General features: G+C 38.6%; 1 protein-coding gene across 1 annotated transcript; it reads left to right on the top strand.

Moving 5' to 3' along the window:
* On the top strand, window positions 1-25,121 carry LOC128843735 (transmembrane protein 182-like). The gene is made up of 5 exons (XM_054040813.1): window positions 1-234; window positions 2,578-2,695; window positions 5,537-5,635; window positions 13,968-14,105; window positions 22,060-25,121. Exons 1-5 carry the CDS (start codon window positions 82-84, stop codon window positions 22,287-22,289), a joined length of 738 nt encoding a protein of 245 aa, XP_053896788.1. The 5' UTR covers window positions 1-81; the 3' UTR covers window positions 22,290-25,121.
* Window positions 25,122-25,293: the final 172 nt, after the last annotated feature.

Raw genomic sequence — 25,293 nt, forward strand, 5'->3', positions numbered from 1 at the left:
TCAGTCTCCCCTTCAAACATTGGACATCAGTACTTTTATTCTTTTCTGAGTTTCAAGCTTACTACCTATTGTTGTTCCACCATGAAGGCTGGAATACCAGCCTTTATAGCAGGAATTCTTGGTGGCATTGGTGTTCTACTGTTTCTCATAGCTTTTGGGACAGATTATTGGCTCCTAGCAACAGAGACCTGTGGAATCTTTGAACCTGAAAATAAAACTCTACACACCACAAAGGTAAAAACTAGAAATCTTGTGATATTCTGCAAGTTAAAAAATACACTTTTAAAATAACTTGCTATAGAAATTTTTAAAACCAACACAAATGCTCTAAGTGTTGGTGCTGGTTGTTTTAAGCCAATGGTAATATGTGCTTATTGTATATACATTCAATGTATAAAAACTCAACTCAGCCTTACCTATAAAGTCACAACCTGCATCTCAATAAAGTGTATCATTGATAAAGACTTGAAGCAAAATATGCATAGGAAGCCATTACAGGAAACACTTCTGTATTCTGATAGCTATGGAGCAGAAAGTTGAAATGTGAAAATGTAATACATTTATTTGCTGATACTAGCATTAGCCACTAAAGAGAAACTGTATTATACTGAGCTTCATATAATAAAATGATATTTTATTGCTAACTTCTAATATGGCTCTTTAGAAACCCTGATTTTAGCTGAATTTGCTTATGGTGAAACTGTTCAATAAATGCTATGAAATAACAGCTGGATCAGCTCTCTAATTTTTTAAATTCTTCTTAAAAATGTTCATGCTGGTCAATGTGTATAGTATTATTAACATTTTTTCAGAAATATCCCTCTGTTATGCAGAATTTTCTTTAATGTCCAAACCAATTACGTTTGCTTTTTCTGTTTAATGATTCACTTTTGGAAAACTTTATGGTGTCAACAATAAGTGTCTTCAGTTCCAGGGTTTCATAATAAAGTGTAGGTTTTTGGCTGCATCAGCCATATTTCCAAATGACTCTTCATATAGAAAGCAGACATCCCAGCAGAAGTCATTGTTGTATAAAACAGTATAATAAAGCTGAAGAGGGCAGAGAGCAAGTTTCGCAGGAATAAAAGTCCAGCTCCATTTTGTTTCACTTAGAAATGACACATCAACATGAGAGGTTTCAGAATATTTTAAAATTACTCTGTTATCACTAGTGTGAAAAAGGTTCCCGGCTAGAAGTGTTGCACTGTCTTAAATAAAATAGACATCTCAAATATTCAAGATATGTGATTAGGCCCACTGTCTGCTTGACATAGGAAACTGGCCGAGGGATCCCGAAAGTGCCTGTCAGAGCAGCATTCACTATTGTTTCTGAGGTTATTGTTTTTATTTTAATCAATGGTTTTATACTTGGATTATTGCTCCCTGCTCTATGCTCCATGCTCTTCGCCCCCATAGCCACACTCTCTACCCCTTTTTAAACTGGCAGGCTCTACTTATGTCCATTGAGTGTCTTGATTGTATCTTAGCTATCAACAGTCATCAAAACTAGCGTAGATTTAACAAGTCAGCAGAGTCACTCTGTTGATGGCGTGTACCTCTTGCACATCATTGCAGTCAAGGCTCATAGCTGATCCTGAAAGAAGCCGCTCTTCCAGATGAGCCAAGGGAGTGTGTCTCTGGTCAACCCAATAGGACCTGTGTATTGATATTTGGTATGTAAGGACTCCAGGGCTTGGAAAGCTTTTGTGATGTCTCTCTGCTGGCCCCCAACTACGTTTCTCCCCTTTGAAATAAGGGGGGCTGACCTTGAGAGATGCTGAGTGCCTCAAATCTCATTTAACACAATACTTTCCAGGAGGTGTTCTGCCAATCATAGGATCAAGCTCTATAGCAGTAATCTTGATGCTCCATCAAACTGTATTGGCTAAAGATAAGTGTTTTTAATTACAGCTTTAATTATTTTCCTAACCAGTTAACTCACAGCATAGACGGTACAGTCCTCCTGACATGACTTGTGTGTCATTTTTGTAGAACTTTCATACAAGTTACAATAAATGAGAAATTGGTGCAAATTAATCAAGATAAGGGTGTGTCAGCAGTCATAGTTGAACTCATGAGGAGACTGATATAGACAAAGAGTAACTTCTGTCTGAGATAAACTAAGCACAGCTCCCACTGATTTGATCAGAGAGAGAGGGAGACCTTTCTGAGTCATCCAATAGAAGGAGTTAATGAGAGGTTTAGAGATGGTAGTAATTTTGATGCATAAAGACTGCAAGATGGGATCTGCACAGGATAAAAATATCCTTCTTTCTCAGTGATCTGAAGAAATGTTTCACTTATCAGAAAGTTAGGAAAGCCACAGATAAAGGCCTGAAGTCAATGGCATTCTGTATTGCCAAGGAGGTCTGTATTAATAGAGTCCAATTCAACATGCTAAAATGTTACTCTTGTTTGTAATTTTGACAATGCAACCCCCTCCATCCCAAAACACTCCCTGTCTCCCTCCCTCAAAAACTGACTTGCCAGCTTAGTAACTAAGCCAATAGTAAAGATGAATTCCATGTTATTTGTAGTTAATACATTTTCATAGGCTTGTGCTTTATTCTCTTGCAGGATGTGGTTTTGAGAGAGGTCAGAAAAGAGATCCTCACTTTCCACCATGAAGGTTTCTTTTGGAGATGCTGGTTCTATGGCGAGGATTATGAGGAGACCATATGGAACTTCTGGTTCAGTGAGTGTTACTGATACATTTTATAGCTTTGTTTAGCAATGTTTTAAGGGGCTGGATCTGACATCAATGGTCGTTTATTATAGTGTCCATGTTGCTGTGATTATGGTTGTGTCAGCACTTCTATTATAAAGCTCTAATTCTACCAGATTATAATTGAGCTATAAAAATACAATCTGGACTGCAAGTCAGTGAGGGAGGTCTCTCCCAACTGAGAAGCAAGCTGTCTTTACATTTATTTTATTTTCCACGGAATCTGCGTGGCCATTTTAAAATAGGAGAAAACCCAAAGCTATCCCCAAATTCCCCCTGATCAGGACACTCTGTGCTCCATTTAACGCTGAAATTTTTGGTCTCAGATGGTCTTTTACAGTCTTCTAGGAGCATAGCAACTGACCCATTTTCTCCCTTTTTAAATAAAATCTTCTCCAACAGGGACAGAGCTCCCACTCATACCCCAATTGCTCAGACCCCTATTCATGTAGTCACCAGAGGGGCTTGCTAGACTAGAACCCTGTGGCTCTCTGCCCCTTTTATCTTTACTATCCTATTAATGTCTTCATCCTATGAGGTATCCAGTGCCCTCAGTTCTCATTGACTACAGTTTGTGGGGCACTCTGGCCAATGCAGGAGATGCTAAGCACCAGGTAGGATCAGACCCATATAAATCGGTGTGTAAATGCAGGACACTTATTTTACAGCATTGTCTATTTCCCTTTTTTCATGGAAATTATGAGAATCAGCGCACCCACTAATAGTAAACACAGATGATAGCAAAATCCATCTTTTTGAAAGTACGCTAATTAGTTGGAAAACAACTTTAAGCAGAATGGAGAAGTCTAATCTTGCAAACCTCAGATTTGCCAGCTGGAATCCAGCTCATCTGATAGCTGTTAGGTGGTCCATGTGAAGTGAATTTGGTGGTCTCAGTAAGACAGGTGTTCACATATAACATAACTGCCATCACAGTTGGCACTAACTAGCACCCTTTGTTGACAGTACAGACGCTAAGGACTGAATGGAACATGAAGACTGACCTGTCTTTTCTTTCCTAGAGGTGGTTGGGTTCACTGGTGTGGCAGTACTTGTACTGCTGATGCCCCAGTTCTATCTGCTCTATAGATAATTAGAGGGCTTCAGTGTCCCAGGCTACCAAAACCTTAGATAAACACTAAAACGAATTTACTCAAACAGTCTCTGTAAAGCTTTAAAGTACGATATAAACCTAGGCTTCTAAAGGTCTCCCAGTCATACAGTTAACTGTCATTCACACAGCCACCATTTTCTGTGACATCTCTCCTGGGAGGGCAAGCCCTCAGGCAGTGATGCCACCAGACCTTAATTTGTGCTGGGGCTTGCTGGAGCTCAGCCCCAGGAAATGGCTGAGATGAGCAGTTATGAGAGTTTGACTCCTGGATGGCCTCTTTTCTTGCCGGGCACAACCCTAGCACCTCTTCTGTCAGTTGTGCAAGGTGCGACCTGGCATGTACAGTGTGTGAGAGGTCATGCTGTGCGCTGGATGCCATTTTCAGTCCTGGAACCTCTTTCTTTACAAATTAAGCACTGAATGTCACCAAGATCTGCCTATCACTGTTTCTGAGTCAGCAGTATCACTTTCAGGAGTACTGCATTAGGGTGGGGTATGGCACTTTATGGAATAACATCAGAGAAAACGAAACTGATGGGCATTCAAAGGCTGAGAAGAGTCAACAAAACAGACAACCAACTCTCAGATAGTTGAGTTATTCAATGTTCATCTGTGCCTGACGTTTCCTAAAGTGGTTAAGTCCCTCTCTAAACTACACGTAATTTGATCACCACAAAATGCGATCAAATCATAGCAAATTTACCATATGATCATGAAGTTAACAGTGCAGCTCTGTCAGGAACCAACAGTTACTTTACTACACGATGATCAACATTTCAGGTGATTCCTACTCTTTGTAAACTACTGTGTATTTTAGGATATGGTTGTCTCCATATAAAATTAGTATTTGCAAGAGTTGGTTGAAATTTTTCATACAGAAAGTGTTTCTGATAAAAAAATGTCCTGAGAAGATTTACTACCCAATTGCATTACATGGGAATCCATGATATAATATAATGTTACGTGAAGTAAAATGATGAAATAAATCACCAGTTGGAATCCTTTTAATAACACTATTATTAGATAACTGGAAAATCTGTATTATTTCTTTAGGTATTTATTGTAATAGGATTGATCATGGCAAATTAGTTTGCTGCTATTGTGGATGTACTAATTAATTCAATAAGTATTCCATAATTAATTTAGTATGAAGTAATGTCCACCTATTATAACTGTTCCTATGAGCTGGGGAACATTTAAAAATAAGTGGCCAATCATTAATTAATTCATTTAACATTAATTCTATTACCATTAATCACGATAAGCCTCAGTGGTATTAATATTGATGGGACACTTCCATTGTAATTGTGCTTTCCTTTCCCACAAACTGGAGATGCTATATGGTAGGTAGTTCTAGTATCCAATGTTTTTAATCACTTCTAGACAGCATGGAAAAAAACCTGGGCATGGGGAGAATTATTCTAATTTGAACAAATCCATATTCCTATGATTTTGTCTGGCTCAAGTTAATTTTTGAGGGAATTAAAACTGGCTGTGTAATGTTCTTAACTCCTGTTACATTCTATCTATCTCATTTTGCATTTAGAACATGTTTAACTTATACTTTACTCGTATCCCTTTTATGCCAATGAGTGTCTGTCAGGTTTTGCGGGATTGGACATTTTATCTGAGTATAAAGGTTGTCATTTTGCATCTAATAAAAATGAAATGCTATTTATTCTTCATTTCTTTTTCAGCTAGCCAAGCACATCCCAAGTATTGCATGCATGGCTACCTGTTTCCTATGCCCATTGCTCTTGGACCTTTCCCACATCCTTCCTATGATGCAACCGCAGGTTGGTACTTAACCAGCTGTGTTCACCTCTTCTTTTCACAGGGATCCAATAGAGTGCTCAGATGTGTGGATCTGTACTGTAATTACCTTGGTGGCCTTGACTTTATTTCCTACCATTACAAACTTGCATGGGGGCATAAGAGAAAGTGGGGGCGCATACCCCTTTTCAGAGGCTATATAAGTTCTGGCCGCAGCTGCAGCCCCATAATTTAAGGAAGCAAAGGGGGCTGTGCTCCAGATGCTTCCCTCTGAGACCAATCATATGGAGGGTATGTAGGGAGTAAATGGAGCCAGGACTCCAGCCCCTCAATGCATGCCACCCAGCACAGCTATTCTACACCCTTCTAATGAATCTAGTAAATTACTTCTCTCCAGTACAACTTGTTCACCTGCACATCTACCAATGTGATATATGCCATCATGTGCCAGCAATGCCCCTCTGCCATGTACATTGGCCACACTGGACAGTCTCTACGCAAAAGAATAAACGGACACAAATCTGACATCAGGAATCATAACATTCAAAAACCAGTAGAAGAACACTTCAACCTCTCTGGCCATTCAGTAACAGATTTAAAGGTGACAATTTTGCAACAGAAAAGCTTCAAAAACAGACTCCAACAAGAAACTGCTGAACTTGAATTAATATGCAAACTAGATACTGTCAATTTAGGCTTAAATAGAGACTGGGAATGGCTGAGCCATTACACACATTGAATCTATTTCCCCATGTTAAGTATCCTCACACCTTCTTGTCAAACTGTCTTAAATGGGCCATCTTGATTATCACTACAAAAGTTTTTTTTCTCCTGCTGACAATAGCTCATCTTCATTAATTATCCTCTTAGAGTTGGTAAAGGGAACTCCCATCTTTTCATGTTCTCTGTATGTATATATATCTCCTCACTATATGTTCAATTCTGTGCATCCAATGAAGTGGGCTCTAGCCCATGAAAGCTTATGCTCAAATAAATTTGTTAACTTCTGAGGGTACGTCTACACTACCCACCGGATCGGCAGGTAGCATTCGATCTATCGGGGATTGAGTTATTGGGTGTAGTGTAGACGCGATAAATCGATCCCCGATCGCTCTCCCATCGACTGCTGAACTCCAGCTTGGCGAGAGGCAGAAGCAAAATCGACGGGGGAGCTGCGGCCATCGATCCTGCGCTGCAAGGATGCGAAGTAAGTGATTCTAAGTCGATCTAAGATACGTCGACTTCAGCTATTCTCGTAGCTGAAGTTGCGTATCTTAGATCGATCCCCCACCATAGTGTAGACCAGGCCTAAGGTGCCACAAGTACTCCTGTTCTTTTTGCAGCTAGAGACTAACACGGCTGCGACTCTGAAACCAGTACAACTGTGGCATCCTGGATACACACCCACTAATGCAACAGCCTTACTTGGACTACATGATAATATCATGATCTAGCGCTCCTTTGTGAAGGGTGTTTTCCATAGGATCTTACCTCCCTTGCTATTAATCCCTCAACTCTATCAGGGATAAACTAACACACCATGGTAGAAAGCACACTAGGAACTCACACTTGGACAGGTCACTGGAAACTCTCTGTTATGCTTTATTAGAAACTCATGATGAAAGAGGTGCAACTGAATGCCAGCAACAAAAGAGCAGCTTGTTGTTTTGTTGAGACCCCCAGAAGCAAACTGCCCACCAACAGGAATCTGTTATAGACCTGGGTCACACTGGTCTCCTTAGGATGAAGGCTCTGAATATAGACTTAAGGCTAGATAGATCATGACTTTATGATCCACCCTGAGTGAGGGGCAGCTGCAGCTGCACTGTTCCAGGAGCAGACCTGGGAACTGAATTGTGACAGAACCTGTTCCCCACTTGCTGCCCATCCCCAGGGAAAATTATTTCATCCCTTTATGCAGAGCAGTTTTCTCCCCCTTTATGGCAGATGGGGCAATTTCCTGCAATATTCTTGAAAAATCATGTTGAATTAAGTTTAGGTATATCTAGAATCCATTATATTAAATACGAAGGTTATTTGTTATTGTGAGGTCAGGATTGTATCTGACTGTCTAGGAGAGACGTAGGGTGTGAGCCCTGGGAAGTGTTATAAACTTCAAAGGACTATACTGAACAATGGGCCAGTCAAGAAAGAACTGTTGGACAAAGGTTAAGTGGTTTGCCTGGGGAATCTCAAGTGGGAGGTGAATGCAAATTCCCCACCTCCAGTTATGCAAAAAAGCAGCTTTTGGAAGCTCCATCTTACCTGCTCATGAAGATCCAAGGCCCAAGCTATATAAAGGCAAGATTAATCTATGTATAAGTGTGCTTGTTCTGAGCTAAGGCTGTTATGAATTTGTAACCACAGAAAACCCCTTTGTGGGGTTTGAAGGACTGACTCCTACCAGAGCTGTTGTGGAGATGGGGGGGTGATCTCTTGTTAAGCTGATTGGCAGGAGTGTAAGGTTCGTTCTTATTGTTTTTAACATGTTTTCTCTGTAATGCTTTTACCTTGAGAATAAATGTGTTTGCTTAGAAAGAGCTGTGTGGTAAACCACACACGTTTGCTTAGAAAGGACTGTGTGGAAAATTAGGCTGTTCATAGGCTCTGAAGAGAGAGAGCAAAGCACAGAAGCTGGATTGGTTAGGCAGTCTGACTTGTTGGGAGTATCACAGTGTAGGCAGGGAACTGTGCAGCCTCGAAAAACCCCAGTCAGAAGAGAGAGAGACATGGGGCTCTGCCCAAGAGAGCTGACAGCTGGGGGGAGCTGGAAGCCTAACAGTGGGTACCCTTGCTGGACTGTGGAGCAGGATATAGGTGCAGTTGCCCTGAACTGTGACGCCCCCTTCCCCTGCTTTGTTCAGCAGCTTACTCCAGCCAGCAAGTAAGTGCGGTGGAACCAACGCGTTCCTGCTTCTCACTGCTCTCCAACCCTCCTTGCCCTTTTCCTCCCATTGGGCAAGTAGCTCCTGCTCTCCCCAGTGCAACCGGATTTATGATCTGGGCAAGGAGTAATGAGCGTTATATTTACCCTTATTCCCCTGCATGGCAGAGTACTGGTGTGTGCCAGTCTAGCACTGAGTGATTCCCACAATGTCTGACTTAACACTGAATGAACTGTAGTGTTGTTGGGTTGGTTTTGTTAAAAGAAAAAGCACTAACAACTATTCTTAAAAGACTACATTGGCAAAACAAAATGAGCCTTTACTAAAATAGAGAAAATCTGTTAAACCAACACATTCAAATTGATTTCCCCCCAGTGTTTTTCCTGAATTTCCATCCCCATATATTTTTGGATTTTGGCAATGAATTAGCTGCTGTTTGGAATTTGAATTTAATTGGTGGCAGAGGACAGAATTAATCCACTAGTCTTTTTTAAAATTAATTGATTTCTTTAAATAGTACACATCCCTCTGCTTTACCTCCTGGGACCCGGGGCAGGTGTACTGTACAAACAAACATCTTGACCTTTTCCTTAGCCTTTAGCAATATCGTTTTTTATGGGGAATTCATTAAAAAAATTTGTCTGGTTTTTTTCTGTGCTGTGTATGATTTCTGCCCCAGGGAGCACACTGCAGTATAAAATGGATATGATGTGTTTGTTGACAGTAAAGTGAGTAGCACATTTCAGGCTCTATTGTAGACTCTGTATAAAAACACCATTGAGAGTTAGTTAAGTAGTAGTGTTTTTTTTTCTTTTTCTTTTTTTCTTACAAGAGACAGTCAGGGTTACCAGTTTCTGAATGATTTTACCAATGAACAGACTAACTTTTCTGAGCTAAATAAAGGGCCCTCAAGCTATCTGTTCCTGTCTGTCAGTCCTTGCTATGAAACAAACCCCTCAGCAGAATCTTTTCTGAGACTGACTTCTGAAAGGCTGTTAGATTACTTAAAGTGCCAAGTGTGAGCAAAAATTTATACAAAGAAATATCTTCTCCTAAAACCCTGTCCCTTAGTCTATCTGAAAGGAACGTGTTCCTCACCCCAGGACCTGTAAGATCATGTTGTTCTGTAGGAGCCACAGCGATAACACTAGAGAGGTGGTATGGGGATGTTCTCTGCATAGATTGTTAGCCAGAAGTGTGTAGTTCTTGCCCCATGTTTAGCATTCAGTCCTTACTGTGTCCCTGTCTATAGAGTTAGTCTTAATTATATAACCACTCACATCCAGGTTTACAACGCTATTCCTCACCTCTAACATCAGGATGTAATAATGCTTATGTATACAAAGGGTGTTGAGAAGCTAACTTAATTCACTCTAAAGTATTTGAGATCTGCAGACAGAAAGTGCTAGTTAAGAGTACAGTATTGTTTTCTTTCAAGTAAGAAAGTATTTATATGTAAAATACCATAGAGCGGGAGGATGCCCAAGGAAAGAATGACTGACTATGGGCCATATCATAGTGAATAGAATGTAGCTCAGGGCAGAATTTGGGGTGATGTGTTGTTAAGGTATATACATGAATCATAGGATTTCTTTAAAGGTTCAAGATTCTTTTACTAAATGGATTCCTTGTCAGACTGGTTTAAAATGAGTAAAATGTGTCTGCTGTATATCATTTTTATTTCATGTGTGAATGTTGACAGAATTGCCCATTTTCTCCCGCTTAAGTCAAATGGTCATAACTGCTGCTCCACAGACACGGTGCACAAAGTGGAAGACGATAGTATGAGGGGGTTGGATGGCTGAAGAGATTCGTGGTGGGAGCCTTTTCACCTGTTTGAATCTAGCCTGGGATTGTGGTATTCACTGAAAATTATTCCCATCAGATGGTGTTCAGTGAAATATGTTGGTGATCAGGCCTGTTCTTAGTGGGAAAGTGCCCACTGCACAAAAACACTACGGTTGGCACTAACTAGCAATGTTGCTTGAAGTCATAGCAAAAAATTCAAGACTCAATGGATCAAAGAATCTGAATCCCCTCCACTAGTTGTGATCCTTTTGGGTCAGGAGGGAAGGCAAATTAGAGCACTGAAAAGCTTGCACTGCTGCTTTCTGTGTTTCACCTGCTCTGTGGGTAAATATGGCTCAATTCTCCAGGATCATGAACCTGGCATCTTTAACTAATGCTAAGTAAAGGGAGGGGATGGTGGGAGAAAAGAGGAGATGATTCTATGTCTTTGAGTTTAGTTTCCATTTCTTTCTTTCCTACCCCAAGCTTGTTGCTCTCCCGCAAAGCTTGTGCCATATTTTACCCTGGCAATCAAAATCCTTTTGTGCCAGGCCTTCCTGACAACACACCCATTGGAGTTCTGCTATTCATCCTAGGCCCATTACACTGCTCTACAGCCAAAATACTTCTGAAATAAATGTAGTCAAACTTTACTAATTCTGGGGCACTGAGAACGAAAATGATGCTTAAAATTGTTGATTGGCTCTAGTTTTCAAGATATGCTATTGGGTCAGTATATACGACCCTTGACTTGGGAATGGCAGAGGATAAGTGAGTTCTAAAGGGAAGGGATCTCAATTTAAACCAGAAATGACTAAAATACAACTTTGACTGGATCTATGAATAAATCTATGACTGGGTTTGGACAGTACTTGCTTTTTAGGCAAAACAATGAATGATGCAATCTGAAGCTGGTATTGCATCATACATGATATGAATTGCATCATGTTATTCCTAGAAGTCATGGATGATGCAATCATAACGAAGCTTACATCACTCTGCTGAACAAATTGCCCTATATCAGCTCTAGAAATCATACAGTGTCGTGCTCTCTTATTTGTCAGTATTTGATTTTGCAAAGGGACACATTTCTGTTTAGCCAAAGTGAGCAGAGATGCCTCTTACTTGTGTGAACAGTGCAGATAACTTCTGCTATGTTTGTGGTGAAGTGACTTTTGCATTACAAAAGCGCAGTATAACCACTATGGTTAAGAAAGCCTATCACCTTTATTTTGGCTGCAAAACTGGAGATCAGGACAAGAGGTGGGCCCCACACATATGCTGCAACACTTGTGCAACAAAACTTCGCCAGTGGTTGAACAGGAAAAGGAAATCTATGCCAATGATTTGGAGAGAGCCAACAGAACATACCAGCAATTGTTACTTCTGCATGGTGCCTCCAGTTGGGAAAGGTGTGTCAAAGAAGAAAATGTGGACTGTGCATTATCCAAACATTCCATCAGCTATAAGCCCAGTACCCCACGGAGAAGGACTGCTGGTTCCTGATGCACCAGAATCATTCTCACTTGAGTCAGACGAGGAAGAGGAAGAGGATGAAACGTCTGGTCCTGAACCATCCATGTCACAGGACCCACATTTTCTCCCATCCTCCTTGTCTGAACCACACCTCATAACACAAGGTGAACTGAATGACCTTGTCAGGGATTTGGAACTACCCAAGAGTAAGGCAGAGCTGTTGGGCTCCAGACTACAGCAGTGGAATCTCCTGGCAGGTGATGTTAGGGTTTCCATGTTCCGTGACCATCAAAAGGATCTTGTCCCATTCTTCTTCATGGAAGGTGATCTTGTAGCCTGCAACAACATCGATGGTGTGATGGCAGCCCTCAACGTCGTTCACGATCCAGATAAGTGGAGACTGTTCATTGATTCATCGAAGACGAGTCTTAAAGCTGTTTTATTGCATAATGGCAATGTTTTGCCATCAATTCCAGTTGGTCATGCAGTCCATATGAAGGAAACCTATGACAACATGAAACAACTTTTGAGGTGCATAAACTATGACCAACATCAGTGGCAGCTTGGTGGCGATTTGAAGGTTGTTGCTCTCTTGCTTGGTCTGCAGACTGTATACACAAAGTACTGCTGTTTTCTCTGCAAATGGGATAGTCGTGCAAGAGATTCCCACTACATCAAGAAAGATTGGCCACTCCGACAGTCATTGGAGCCTGGGGGGAAAAGTGTTCAGCATCCACCACTTGTTGAATCAAGGAAGATTTTGTTACCACCCTTACACATCAAGCTGGGTCTGATGAAGAACTTTGTCAAGGCCATTGACAAAACACAAGCAGTTTTCAAATACCTCCATGGAAAATTTCCAAGGTTAAGTGAAGCTAAGATAAAGGAAGGTGTCTTTGTTGGTCCTCAGATTCGTGAACTTCTTCGAGATGATGCATTTGATCATGCACTGTGTGGCAAGGAAAAGATGGCATGGAAAGCCTTCCAGTTTGTGGCAATAAATTTTCTCGGAAACAACAAGGCAGACAACTACAGGTTGTTGGTGGAAAACCTCCTCAAGGCATACAAAAGCCTTGGTTGCAACATGTCACTAAAGATACATTTTTTGCACTCTCATCTAGATATTTTTCCACCAAACTGCGGAGCAGTGAGCGACGAGCACGGCGAGCGATTTCACCAGGAGATTGCAACAATGGAGAAACGCTATCAGAGCAAATGGAGCCCATCAATGCTTGCAGACTATTGCTGGACAGTGACAAGAGATGTTCCATTTAATGAATACAAGAGACAAGCCAAGAAGCGCCGAGTAGACACTGAATTGGACTAAACTATGTACATAATAGTTTTTTGCCTTTTATTTCCTAATAAATTTTATTTATATAACCCTTTTGCTGATTTTTCAAGTGTTACATAAAAAGGACAAGTATCAGAGGGGTAGCTGTGTTAGTCTGAATCTGTAAAAAGCAACAGAGGGTCCTGTGGCACCTTTAAGACTAACAGAAGTATTGGGAGCATAAGCTTTCGTGGGTAAGAACCTCACTTCTTCACTTGCATCTGAAGAAGTGAGGTTCTTACCCACGAAAGCTTATGCTCCCAATACTTCTATTAGTCTCAAAGGTGCCACAGGACCCTCTGTTGCTATAAACAGGACAGGTGAAATATTATCATGTAAAGCAACCATAAACACATGAAAAGACCTAGGTTTACAATTTATGATTAAAACTCTACTATCTACACAATATACATAGACATAAAATGTAAAAACTTAAATATCTTAGAAACAGTAGCCAATCAGTTGTTTTAATTGTCATATTTGAATTCAGCACATCAAAATACATAATAAATAGCACATTTTATCTCTGAAGCAGACGACTTCTCAAAAATTGTAGACCAGTGTTATTTATGGTATGAAGTACATGACAAATAAGCTAAACCTTTACAAGTGCTGGCCATATGGTAAATCTGAGGACACTAGGGAGTTAATAACATGCCTGATACAACTCTTCTCAACAAGAACAACTCAATAAGTCTAATAAAATATTTAAAAATTGTTCATAATCCTGATATTCATTACAGCAAGGTTATTATTTTTATGGTTGCTGAAACTGGACTTATATGTGTCAGTTTCACACATTCTTCTGACAGTTGATCTGATTATGTGGGTTTCCTTTCCTTTCCTATAACTTTATTCTTTCCCATTGTACAGTGTACAGAGGTTTCTGGACTGCATTCATCGTACTAGCTGTCGCTGCCAGTCTGGTGGGAGGATTCCTGTTGGTGTGTGGTGTGCCCTTTTTCAATGCTAGATTCTATAAAGTAGGAGGTGGATTCCTCATCACATCTGGTAAGCTGCCAAGTCATGGTAATTGGATATACTAGCGTCTGGAATGCTGAAACCAAGTTTCTCTTTGTGTGTGTGTGTGTGTGTGTGTGTGTGTATGAAAAGGGTAGGAACTCTAATCATGAGGAATGACAGTAGAAAGATATGAGCTCTAGTAAATTATGTATGAAAATTTAAGCACTGACTTTGGAGAAACTGTATTTCCCCTCCACTCTAAAAAATGAATTTTGTTTAATGAAGTTTTAGAAAGATATTGCTTTGCCATAAAAGACTTTACTTTTCAGAAATGCATTTTTTTTCTTCTTGTGTAAGGCTCCGATTTTGTTATGCAATCCACTGGGAAAGACCTCTGAGCCTAGATGGAGTCTATGACCATTGTATTATTGGACAGTAATTAGCTAGGCCCCAGTCCTGCAATGCAATCTTCTAATTTGGACCACTGTTGTATATTGCCCTCAACAGTGAACAGAAATAAACATTTATACACTATTAATAAAAATCCACTGTGAAATAAAACTAGAGGGACACATTCAAATAAAATCTGAAAATTATATAAAGCAGCATCAAGTCAGGAAAATGAACTAGAAACATTCATTTATTCACCCTTCATGGTAATCTTATTAATCACTCCACTGTAGTGTTATTAGAACCTAGAATGACAAGACATTTTTTCTCTTTCTCTTTTTGGGATTGGTGGGATTATTTTGGGGGGATTTGTTGAGATTGGTGAATTTGTTTAACTAAAGTAAATCATTGTTTTAAACCTTTGTCCAAAAATCATAAACCTTGTAAGCAGACAAAAGTTTGGTTAACTTCTCTTTATATATATGGCACTCTTTGTGGGATCAGGGAAAACCAATGGAATTGTCTTAATTTTTTTCAGGCCCTAATTCATTAAAACACTTAAGCACATGCATAATTTGCAGCATGCAAGTAGCCATTTGAAGTCATTGGGAAATACTCTGTGAAATAGGCCACTATTTCAAAAAAAGTTGAATAGATTTTAAAGGAAGTAAAATTCTATACTTAAAAAAGAAGAATAAAACTAACTCACTACATTTCACTGTTGGTGTTTTATTATAGTCTTTAGTTGACAACTTTTTCATTAAAAGCCAGGACATAGAATTTCACAGTTCTTAAAAAACCTGATTGTGCACCACATAACCTCTTGGCTTTCGCCAAAGATATTTCTCTTAAATAAAATTTGTGCTAATGCTGTCTCAATTTAAGCAGCAGTCATTATTATTACCTATCATTAGACTAAATCAGTTCCTTAGGAGCTGTCCTAGGAAGGCAGATTTCTTGTTAAGTGATTTATCACTATACAGGTGCGTCTCATGTTACGTGGGGGTTCCGTTCCGCGGTTAGCACATAAAGCGAAAACCGCATATAGTCAAAATTACATTGAGTTGAATGGTGGGCGGAATCACCCGCACTACAGGTACAGTATTAAAATTGTTATTTTTCTCTTTTTTGTTGTTTTGTTTTTGCTGACCGCGTAAAGCTGAAATCGGGCATGTTAAATGCACGTAAGATGCGACAGACCTGTATTTTTTATGCAAACGAGAACCGAAAGAAGGGACAACCTTGTAAAAGTGATCATTCTTGTGACATTTCCAGCAAGATTTACTCAGTGGTTCATCAGATGATTTTTGATAAACATCCAAAATGTCTGTATTCGTATTGAAACTAAGTCTCTAAAATATGTGGAATGCATTGCTCAGTAGTTATTTTCTTTGTTTCCATAAAATTTAATCCGTTCTGAAAATATCTCGGTTTTTGACTCTCTATCGTTTGGATGGCAGGATTTGGTCTGATGGTACAAGAGGAAGCTGGCATTGCCTTCTACTCGTGGCCTGAAGCTCAATTTTAATTAACCTTCTTCACAAAATGCTCTATCTTCTCAGAAGTGTGAAAACATTTGTAATTGATAGAGAGGAGTGTAGTCTAGAGATTAGATTTTGAGATTAGAAATCAGGACTCCTCAGTTCTACTCCTGCCTCTGCCACCGATTCCCTGTGTCCTAAGGAAAGTCATTATTTCATCCTTAACCTCTGTGTGCTTCAGTTTACTCTGATAAGACTTTCCTACCTCAGAGGTATGTTAGGAGGCTTAGTTAATGCTTGTAAAGCAATGTGAGATTCTTTCCTGGAAGACTCCTAATCTAACATAGATGTAAATATGCTGCAAAGCACTTTTTTTTTTGTAAATCAGATGTTCCTAAATTTCTCTTGCAAAGCAGAGATTTTACCTTGTGCATTTATTATTTATTTAGATTGACAGGACCGTAATGGGTGACTGACACTCTAGATACCCCTAACAACTACCAGTAATTAAAAATGCAATCTATGCCATCAGTATCATCTATAGAACTGAAAGCTATACTTTAAAACACACACGGCAGGAAAGAGAACCTAAAGGATGGCTTGGCTGTTTTCCTTGAGGGCAGTACTGGCACTGAAGATGAAGCCCCATCTCTAAATTATTCCATTGGCACCAGCAGACCGTGTGTCCCTACACTGCAGGGGAAATTCAGTGTTTCACAGTGAAGTTTTTATCATCCCATTGGATTCCTTGGGTTTGCTTTCCAAGAAATGGCTCTCATTATTTACTGTACTTTCAGAGGATGAGTCTGATAGCCTGCCAGCTACCATAACAAATCTTGTGCTCTGTGGGTGGTAGTCTTGAGAGCGCTTTCAGAAGAACCAGTTCATTTTGCTTGATTTATTCTCAAGGATAACTCAGTAGATAGAACCGGAAACTGCTTGACGTTTATTGCTAGTTTCATTTGTAGATCTTTTCCCCCCAAGTTTAACAGTTGTCCTTGCCAACCTGCTTCCAAAAATGACTCAAGCACACAAGCAGCTAACCAGGATATCATCTTTCTTTCTAGAATTTGACATGCTGTCAATAGTTTAAAGGCATCCTCTGGGAAGAAAGACACTAATCGATGGCTAGTTTTCACTTGTTTCAGTAGTCAGACAACGATGTAATTAATTATAATTACTGTGTCACCACTAGGGCTGGGTGAATACTGCAAAATATTTTGTGAAAACATTGTTTGTATTTTGAAATAAATTCATTTTGACTGTATTTGTGCCCTTTCTGTTTCAGTTCCCATGGATAATTTAGCAAGCAAGTTTAATGGTAAGAACGTATGAGTCTGATCCAAAGCCACTGAAGTCAATGGTAGGTTTTCCATTGACTCTAGTGGGCTTTGAATCAGGCTCTAAAATGGTAGGGTTAAGAGAACACGTGACTTGTTGCCCACATGCTGAGTTGAGGAGAGGCAGGGAAGGGATTGTTGGGGAAATAGCAAAGACCTGCTGCAAACAGTAGAGCTGTGAGACCTTCTCAAAGAAAAGGACAAGAATACATGATAATGGAAAGTATTTGGCAACCTAAATATAGGGGTTGGTACCAGCTCCCCCATAATAGAACAAACAAATACACAATAATCCAATACGTCTATATTTTTCTCTCAGCCATTCAGATCAGAATGTTATTATATAGGATTCCAAATATTGTTGTGTGATTCCAGCCTGTTACATTTTTACACAAACGACCTGAATATTTTAACTGTGGAACATTTCTAATAACCACTCTTCAATTAAGAGGAACCATTCCAATGTTATAAGGTAATTCTACTGTGAGCAGGATGTCTGAGGTTTTGTGTGTGGTAATCTGTTCTGTAATACTAGTTTATTACAAAATTAACGACGAACTCTATGCCAATCTTATGGCTGGAATTCTTTGTATTTTATACTCTAATTCCGTTTTTCCAAAATGAGAGCTCCACATTCAGCAATCACCAGGTATTTTGTTTATAATGCATGTATTTTGTAAGACAGGTGAAAGTCAGCAGTCCATTTTCTTACCATAAGGTTCTTTAAAAAACTAGTAGTCTAGAAGGTGAATGAGACACGGATAGTTAAAGTTCAGTTTTCCTATAACTAGCAGATTGAATGAAAACTCTTTAGCTTCCAAGGAATAAGAGTTAGAGATTGAGTTCTTTCATCTATCCCTACAATTAGCTGCTATAAAGGTGTCACAAGCATATAAAACAAGAAAAAGAAAGTCACAGAGTTAGACTTCAATTTACTCACAAAGTGCTACTATCCTTTAGAGTGGGAAGACACAGAGTCAGGGGTTAGTTGTCTTGCAGTTAGCCCCTAGCTGGTGTCATCAGGGTATGAAGGAGAAAGATTTAATGCCACAAGTTCAATTTTCTTGCAATTAGCCACTCCCCAGAAGATGCCATTGACCTCATCAGTACTGCGACTGAGTTTCACAGTTAATTTTTTCCATACCAGCCTAATGAATAGAGGCAGAGGGAGAAAAAGAAAGAGATCACTCTGCTAATTTTCTAGCCAGCAGAAACCACAGAGCTATTAAGAGGAGTATATGGACTGTCTCATTTGACATGCCTGTCACTTATACTTACCAGAACCCAACACACAACAGCAGAGACAACACTGCTGCATGTGTAAGCAGGAAGATTGTCTGGTTTAGTAATCTCCTACCACTGCACTCTGCCATCTTGTCCCCACACTTCTAAATACTGTATTAACAAAAAGCCTAACTGCAGCAAAACAATCCCCAATCCTTAACTTGTCCCCCAAAGTGGCTCTTTTATTTGCTACATTACATAGCCAGGCTCCTCGTTTCATCTTTATTATGCAAGTGGCATATAGCTTTTTACAGGCACTTGCGTAAATGTCAAGGGTCTAAGGGTCTGATCAATTTTTATTCATCCCTGTTTGATTTCTGCAGTTAAAATCTTAGGACTTCTATGTCCCAGTGACCTTTTTGTTCCTTCTGATGGCATCCTGAGGCAGGGGTGTTAACTCCAGTTTCAGTTCTCTGCACTTCCTCTTCTATTTTCCTATTCCATTTGTCCTCTTCATTTTGTCTTCTCATTACTGTGACTGTAAATTCCAGGGACTCTTCTCCACCTCATTTGTAATTATTCTGATGGAGAAATTGCTTATTTTACTCTCTTTTTTTGTCACATTCAAAGAGTATGAAATTGTTCTTAATTTAGATTCCATTGTTAGTCTGGTGCCATCATCTCCAATACTTTGTTTAATAACAAATCCTGAAATGTGAAGAGCTGGTGCTTTTTCTAGTGAGGACTAAGGAGACACTTTCCTATTCAGCACTCTGGGAACCTGAATGTTGGATGTCATTCCTCTTCATTGGCCGCTCATGCTTTCCTGTGTTGTTTATCCAGTCATCATCCAATGATAGTTATTTTCTTTCATCTTTATAGTGAAGGTATGAAATTTTCTTCTGAATATGTATATTAAAAGAGAGTAGATACAAGCTAGCTCTAAATATGTATGTTAGCATATCACTGTCCAATGCCCCTCAGGAATATATTTTTTTATTTAGGTCTATTAAGGTAGATATTGTATTTTAATAAGATATGAATTGATCTTAAGAAGGATGCTTACTGAGGTTCAGTTATTATCCAATTAATTTAATTTTAAATTACATTAACAATAAAGACTTAATTACATTCTTATCAATATATTGTATTTTGTGAAGAATGTGTGACTATTAATTTATACATACAGTAATTTCCTTATAGCAAGATAATTGGTATTTTAAGCATATAACTGTCATATTCCATGTAAATTACTTATTTGCGACGCTTAATTTAAAGTGCTACCAAAAATTATAATGAACATATGGGTATTAGAACAGATAGCATTTAACTCCTTGACAGCCAGTCCCAATAGGCAAAGGGCCTTTTCCTTATAAGTCTAAAACATTAGAAAAATATAGCACTCCCCCAGTATGTTCATAGGTTCCAATTCTAAGGTACTGGAGAGATGCTCTGCAATTTTTAAAAAAGTAAGACAAATCTAATGACTTAGCGTTCATTCATACACACACACACATTTTGTATATAACACAGTGTGACTTAGCTGAAGATTATTTTGGATCCTATATATCTTCATATAGACCTTCTGTTAGGCTTTGATGCAGGAAAGCACTGAAGCATAATCTGACTCATTACATTTCTTTATTTAATGCTAACTGTCATTGGCTTTACCATTGAAAAGGCACCTCTTACCTACAGTTAGCATACAGCAGTATTTGAGGTGATCTAGGTTATTTCAAATCTGTGGTATTTTACAAAACTCTGTGTGATAATGTTGACTGTCTAATGGAGACCACTGCACTAATTGTAACATAATAAAAATATGTTTCTATGATATTTTGGAGCATGACATGGCCGTGGGCTAAACTAGAGTTTTGTGACAGTGGAAGGGGTCTCCTCTTTTTCAAATAATCCAGCTACATGATAAAGATGGGTCATACTTTGGAATCTTAAGTCTCCATCTTTTGAATTTGGGGAAGGAAGTTTCTGATTAGAATACCTGGATGTAAACCCATTCTGGGTTGGATCCAGATCTGGTAGGCAACTATTTTCCAGTTCTGTTTCAGATGCAGCTGGAATCTCACGAAAAAGCTGACCTCGTGGTGTTTTCCCCATTTATGAATGTGGAAATCTAATGAGATCACTAGGTCTCATCTGACATTTTGAGCCAAAGTATTTTAAAAACACCTTGCAAGATTTTTGTGGCAACAAATAGGAGCACAATTTCAAAACCTTCTCCTGATGTGGCAATGAAGCTGAATACTAACTTAACCCAACATCCAGATCTGACTGTGATCTTAGTCCATTTCTGGCAAGTGTCTGTAGAGGAGGCTTATCAAGATATTGCTTGAGGAAATGGGTAATACTCCCCCAAAACTGTACCATCCCCCAAGAATTCCTACCTTCATAGACTTTTCTAGCTGTGGTCTAAAGTATTTATTTATTATTATTATTATTATTAAACAATCTACCTGAGATTATGTAGAATGGCTTTACTTGACTTTTCTATGTTCTTATATTGTATTTCCTAGTGAAATACTATTTTCTAGGCCCAGTGTCATGTGTTTTTTTCGATACTTTGTTCCAATGCTTAAGAAAACATCATACAAGATGAAAAAAGGCAGTTCACCAGAGCTTGTAGCAGCCACTGCACTTGGTCTATCCATCATGGATTCTGTTTTCTCTGTCCGGCCACGGAAGTAACTACAGAGCAATGTTATGCAAAATGATTCTCACCATCAGTAAATTCATATCCCCAAATTTTTGCATTTCTTGTGGAAAGCAAAGCCAGTTCTGGCTGGAATGTCTGATTTGTTCTTTTCGAGAAAATAAAAAGAAGTTTTTTTGTTTTCATCTTGGCTCATGTTTCATTCCACTCTTGCCAGGCAAAAAAGCCTCTGATGAAAATGGAAATGATACACATTTTTCCAAATTTGGATCAAATATTGCAAAATTTATCCATTTTTCAAAATTAACATGGCTCTAGATCCTGTTCCCACTGAAATCAATGGGAGCCTTGCAATGGCAATGAGTGAGTAAAATGGGAAGACCATATTAAGCATCACTTGTAAAGACGCACTGCACAGAGCTGAATTTTACCCAGTGAGAGTAGGCTCAGACCCCATACAGCGCTATCCTAGGGGCAATTTTCTAACTAATATCCAGCACTAGACTCTCATATACGGGAGCCAAAAAGTGTGGCCTGAATGACCAAAACTGAGTGGTGAGTGTGGTTTTATGTAAATGTTCCGTTGATTCAAAGTAAAAACATACTTGGGAATTTCTATTTATTATAAAATGTAATCAGAACTTATAAATATAAATAATCTGATATAACATTTTGCACTGTTTTAAAGAAAAGAAACTCTTTACAAAGTTTGCTGCATGGTTTGAAAAGCTCAAATGCCCGTTTTTCATATTCAGTCTATTTAGTGAATGACAAGCAGCTTTAAAAACCAACACTGACATAGCGCCAGTAAAAATTCATAGACAGTATTTTGTTAATTTTATTAATGATTTCATATGCTGATCACACTTGGAAAATAATCGATCTTTGTCTCTTTTCAGGAGGTTTATTTTTCCTGCTCATATTTCTCTTTGTGATGTGGAAGGAGTTTGCAGCTGATCTCCAGAAATACATACTTCTGGAAAGAAGTGAAAAATGCATGGACGATGACCCTGTAAATGTGTATTATGGATGGTCATTTATGTTTGCTGCAGCTGGGGTTCCCTTGGTTTTACTTTCTGGACTTCTCTTTTATCTTGTTGGCCGAAGCATTCTGCCGGCAGTGGAGTAAACAAGCTGTTCGGCTGAAAAATCCTCTGAGAAGATCTTTGAAACCACTTGAAAATGAGGACATAACTGTTTGGGGGACTAGACAATTTTTGTAGCTTAGGTGCTTGATCGAGGGTCATTGTTAAATGATGCTAAGGAACACTGGAAATATACACCCAGTCATTTCAAATAGAGCTGATTCTGAACCAAAACCCCAGTGCCAAAATATCCAAGTAGCTTTCCCATCCTTCTCATGGGAAAGACCAAAGGTCCAGATACAAACATGTAGACCTGTAAAAACATAAATGTTCAGATTCAGACCCAAATTTTTCAGCTCTGATTCAATTCTCACTTCAAAGTCAATGTAATACTCTTCATTTTGTAATAGACTGGGCATATCTAAAACCTGGCTGTGGGCTTCAATATTTATAAATATTCAGCGGAATAGGGATAGTATTTTGACATTTCTAGCACCCTCATTTCTTGTTAAATGTAATCAAATCTGGCTATGATGTCTTTTTGTGAAAACTAATTAGGATCATTTTTTGAGTGAGCAAGCTCTCATTGACATTAAAGGACAACTATTACATGGCTTTTAAATACAACAGGAAAATGATTTGTCAGGAAGGTACAAGAATTTTTTGGCTCTTTTTAGGTCCCAAACCTGCAAAGACAGATGCACATACCTAACTTTAAATATGTGAACAGCCCTCCACCTGTTACATGCATAATAAAACATATGATTAATATCATTTATCAGTTATTTATGGTATTACCCACTGTGTGCTAGGTGTTTTCCAAACACTCAAGAAATATTGTCGCTGTGAAGAGTTCACAGTCCTAGGACAGAGAAGTAGACGGAATTTAAAGAAATGGGAATGGGCACAACAATATTATTATTAGTGTTTGTTTGTTTCAGTAGTGACTTGAGGCCAACTGAGAACAGGCTCCCATTGTGCTAGGCGCTGTACAAACACAGAATAAGAAACGGTCCCAAATAAGCAGATAAAAGATTTTAAGTGTCTGGATTTACTCAAGTGCATAAGGTTTGCAGGTTAGTTACAGTAAAACGTGCTAATTTGAATGCACTGTATACAAGACAATTGAGATCCAAAAGGCAAACTAGTTTATATTTGTACTATACATGAGGCTTTGTAAAAATATTGGAGTAATGGCAAGATTTGGTGCTGTCACTATGTGTTTTGGGTTTGATCTCAATGCTTTGAAGTAATTTTTGCTAGGCCCTTGCTTGTTTTAACAATTTGCATAATGTTTGAATCAAACTTACAAAATTATGTGCTGAATTCATGAATGCCATTATTTGTACTAAACATATATCTTTAAGCTATATGCCATGCAATTGACTATATGTAGTTAATTAATAATGTGATGGAAATCTGTTGTAGAATGCAGTGAAAATTGTTGGAGATACACATTATTTATTATTACTCTTCCGAAAATATTATGAAAGTCGCAGGAGCAAGTTCTAATCACTCATTTACAAAATCCATGGTAATTTGTAATTCCAATGTAAAAAATAATGAATAACAGACTTGGTCTGTAGTTCTCACTTAAGTAAAACTCTCATTGATCCCCATTAATGGGAGCTTTGTTTGAATAAGGATGGAGATAAACAATATCTCTTATCCTACTCCAGCAAATAGATATTTCATGACATTTAGAAATACACAGGTATTTAAATGTTTTATTTGTCAATTTTAAAGGTTTTTTTAATTATATTCATTAGAGTTATGCTTGTGCCCCATCGGTTCTTCAGGTGATAATTTCTCACTATAAATTCTCTCTCTTTGGATAATTTTTGTCATTTAATTATCTAGTCAGTGGGAAGCTGAACACTTATGGCCACAAAGAATAAAAGTATGTAATCTGGGAGCAGAAGAGGTCAAGATTTACAGTCACTTGCCTTTTGCTGATCCCATAAAACAATCCAAGCATGCAGAAATGATGAGCCCATACGAGACACCAGGGCAGAAGTACGAGAATGCAGCAAGAAATCCATCAGACTTATTGATATCTACGAAACAAAGGATCCCTGAAGTTGTGAATAGAGAAGTGAATTTTATAATATAGAATGAAATATTTATTAACTTTCTCCATCTGTTCTTTAAAAAATTTAGTTTAATGTCATCAAGGCATTTATGGAATACATTTAGTTTAATCACGCATTCATGCCTTGGGGAGTAACCGTCCCTTGGAGACCTACTCATTCTGGATCAGTCTAGAACAAGCAGTAGTTTAAAACTCAACCACTCTTTTAGAAAACACGTGACTTAGACTCATGTCACAATAACTTGGGTTTTAAAACTTTTTGTATTTCAGGCATTGTGAATCATGAAGCCAAGGCAATAGATGCTATATACACTCGAGAAACAGAGTAAAATAATGCATTAGATCCTATGTTAAAATGCATCATTTATGGCTGGCTTATATGTTGACCAAACATGCCATTCTTTTGGGCTACAGAAAAGATTAGTTTATTTCTCAGCTCTTGTGTTGCCTAAGCACAGGATAACTTGTCTGGACAAAATTGTCGTTCTGAGGAATTGTTTCTTCTGAAGAGGAATTTTCAGAGAGAATCTCATGGGTTCAGCGACATAGTTTGGAAATTATAGGTTCCTCAATCTCTGTTATCTGTTGGATTTGAAGGCGGTTGATGAAAAGCTTAAGTGGTATGGTAACAAGGTTATGGGTTTGATTCTGATCTGACATGCACCGGTGCAATTCCAGTGAAATCAGTGGACTGTATAAAATTGGTATAATTGGATCAGAATCAGGCCTAATAAATACATTTTCAAAAATGCATAAATAAACTTGTGATTTCATATCATGCTAATGAATTTTAGTCAAGGTTCTCTTCAAGGATGCTTTTCTCACATTAGCATTTGACATTAGTAAGCAATGAATAATTCCATTTTTTCTTTCTAACATCTGGGATACTTCCTGCTTTATTTGCTAGTCACTCAACAGTCTGCAGGAAATATTAATGAGTCCTAGGTGTTCAAATA

Source organism: Malaclemys terrapin, chromosome 9 (assembly GCF_027887155.1).
Source record: "Malaclemys terrapin pileata isolate rMalTer1 chromosome 9, rMalTer1.hap1, whole genome shotgun sequence".
In the NCBI taxonomy this organism is placed as follows: Eukaryota; Metazoa; Chordata; order Testudines; family Emydidae; genus Malaclemys; species Malaclemys terrapin.